The 2,107-nt window shown below is 51.5% G+C and overlaps 1 protein-coding gene across 3 annotated transcripts in view; it reads left to right on the top strand.

The window, feature by feature from the left end:
- Window positions 1-215: 215 nt before the first annotated feature.
- GFM1 (G elongation factor mitochondrial 1) overlaps window positions 216-2,107 on the top strand; it is a 53,926-nt gene continuing 52,034 nt past the window's right edge. For all 3 annotated transcript variants that reach the window (XR_002824548.1, XM_023733864.1, XM_023733863.1), the window contains exon 1: window positions 216-386. Coding sequence is in view for 2 of the 3 variants with exons in the window: in XM_023733864.1 (XP_023589632.1) it covers window positions 303-386 (84 nt within the window). In the remaining variant the exon portion in view is untranslated. The remainder of the gene's footprint in view (window positions 387-2,107) is intronic.

The raw sequence follows: 2,107 nt of genomic DNA, 5'->3' as shown, positions 1-2,107 counted from the left end.
AGCAAAGAGATAAGGAAATGCCCGCACAGCAGGAGCCGACACTTGGTGAACCCCGCAAAGCACTGCACTTTTTCTTCCAAGCCGGCAGAGGGCGCTCGGACCGCCGAGGGCCCCTCTCCGCGCTTCGGCCGGAAGCTCCTCCCCCTTCCGTCGGAAGCCCCACCCCTTCTATTCCTTTCCCCGCCCCTTCCTCCTTCACTCCGGAAGTGGCTGCCGGCGTGACCTGGAGCACTTCTGGCTGCGGTGCCGGTTGCCGAGCAGACTCCGAGGCGCCGGAGGTGCACGGCTGTTCTGCGCTCGCCATGAGGCTGCTGGCCGCCGCCGCGGCTGTGGGGCGCGGGCCGCTCCCGTGGGTCCCCGCCGCCTTGGGCTGGCAGGGGAAGCAGGTACTGTGCGGGCGAGGCGAGGCCCTCTGTGCCCCGGGGCTAGGAAGGCAGTGACCCCGGCTCCATCCCCGGGACCCGGGACTGACAGCGCCACGTGCCCGGCGGGCGGTGCTGCGTGTCGGCTCGCGTTGGTGAGCAGCCTCGGTGCCCGGGGAGTGGCGGGGCCCCCAGCTCGTGGGTAAGCAAGGTAAATCTCGAGGAGTGACTTGCGTGAAGGTCAGACGGCTGCACGTGCGTCGTGTTCGGGGCTCGAACCCAGGTCAGCGGACTCGTTGTCCAGTGCTCTTTTCACTGCACAGTATTCTTGGGCTGACCGTTCCTCTCCGCCGGCCCTGGGTCATTTGATGTGGCGCTCCGACCACCGGTCCTTTTCTGTACTCAGTTATCAGGCACGTAGCGGTTTAAAGACTGGGAATTTTTTTTTTTTTTTTTTTGGAGAGGCGCGGAGTGGGGTATGGTTAGTTAGGGCTGGAGCTTTTCCTCTCACGCAAAACTCGTTTGCGTTTCGCTCTTTGGTGTCCCCGGGATTTGACCAACTAAGGGTTTATCACCCCGATTATATTGGTATTTTACCCACCTTTTCAAGCTCTTCTGCCTTTCTTCTTCCCAGAAATGGTTGGGGTGCATTTTGGATATGAAGTTCTTTGGGGGAGAGGCTTGTACTATGTCTTGATTCCGTAAGATACAGGATTTTTCTCCCCAGAGTAAAATAAAAGTAAATAATAATAAACTTAAAAAATTTTTTTGTTTTGTTTAGAAGAATTGGAACTTGTTTTGGGGGGGCCACCTTGGAGCTCTTGACACCACTACATAGAGCATTTAAATCTTTTCTCAAACTTACTTGCTGGTTGTGAACCTACCATAAGGGAGAGGTGGAAAAAGTATAAGTTAAGCTAAAACTTGTATTCCCTACCAAAGTGGCTGTTGAGAACTGTCTTTCTGATTTTATTGGCCTCGCTGTGTATTTTCAAATCTGTCACATTTGGCAAAGTTATCTGTCCCCTTTTATGCCACCACACTGTAGGGCACCCGCTTGTCCACTGGTGTTCATCAAGAGTGTCAGTCACTCACCCTTTTAGCTCAGTAATGAAGTCACTCCTGAGATTCACCTTTCATCCAAAGATTAGACAGGCCCATAAAACAAAATGATACCAAAAGAACACACCAGCCCAGGGACAAGGACTAGAAGGCAGAAGGGGACAGGAAAGCTGGTAATAGGGAACCCAAGGTCGGGAGGCAGAGTGTTGACATGTGGGTGTGGTAACCACTGTTACAAAACAATGTGTGTGCTGTTAAACGAGAAGATAGTTCTGTAAACCTTCATCTAAAGTACAATAAACTAATAACAAAAAGTTTCAGTCACTGAAGCCATTCTCTTCTCTAGAGATTGAAGGTTTGGTGGGACTGCAGGAGATAGAGAATTACAAACCAGGATTTAGAAAGTAAGCACTCAAGAGCTCAGAGTATTAAACTTCGGCATTTTGGTTGGAACAAGAACTAGTCATATGGCTCAATTCCATTTGCAGGTTTTGTCAGAGCGGTGTGCCATAGGACACGGACCGCATTGCTGGGTTTTAAGTTCCTTAAGCACAGAGACCACACTCGTCCAGTTCACCTTTCTGCACTCCATAGATGTGCACACCTTGTGCATATTAGTGACTTCACTGTTGTCATCCACTAGGATTAAGTGGTGGGACATAAGGTCCAGTGTCATCATCCAC

Source organism: Trichechus manatus, unplaced genomic scaffold (genome assembly GCF_000243295.1).
Source record: "Trichechus manatus latirostris isolate Lorelei unplaced genomic scaffold, TriManLat1.0 scaffold00062, whole genome shotgun sequence".
NCBI classification, from domain to species: domain Eukaryota; kingdom Metazoa; phylum Chordata; class Mammalia; order Sirenia; family Trichechidae; genus Trichechus; species Trichechus manatus.
This window is presented reverse-complemented; position numbering and strand designations above follow the sequence as displayed.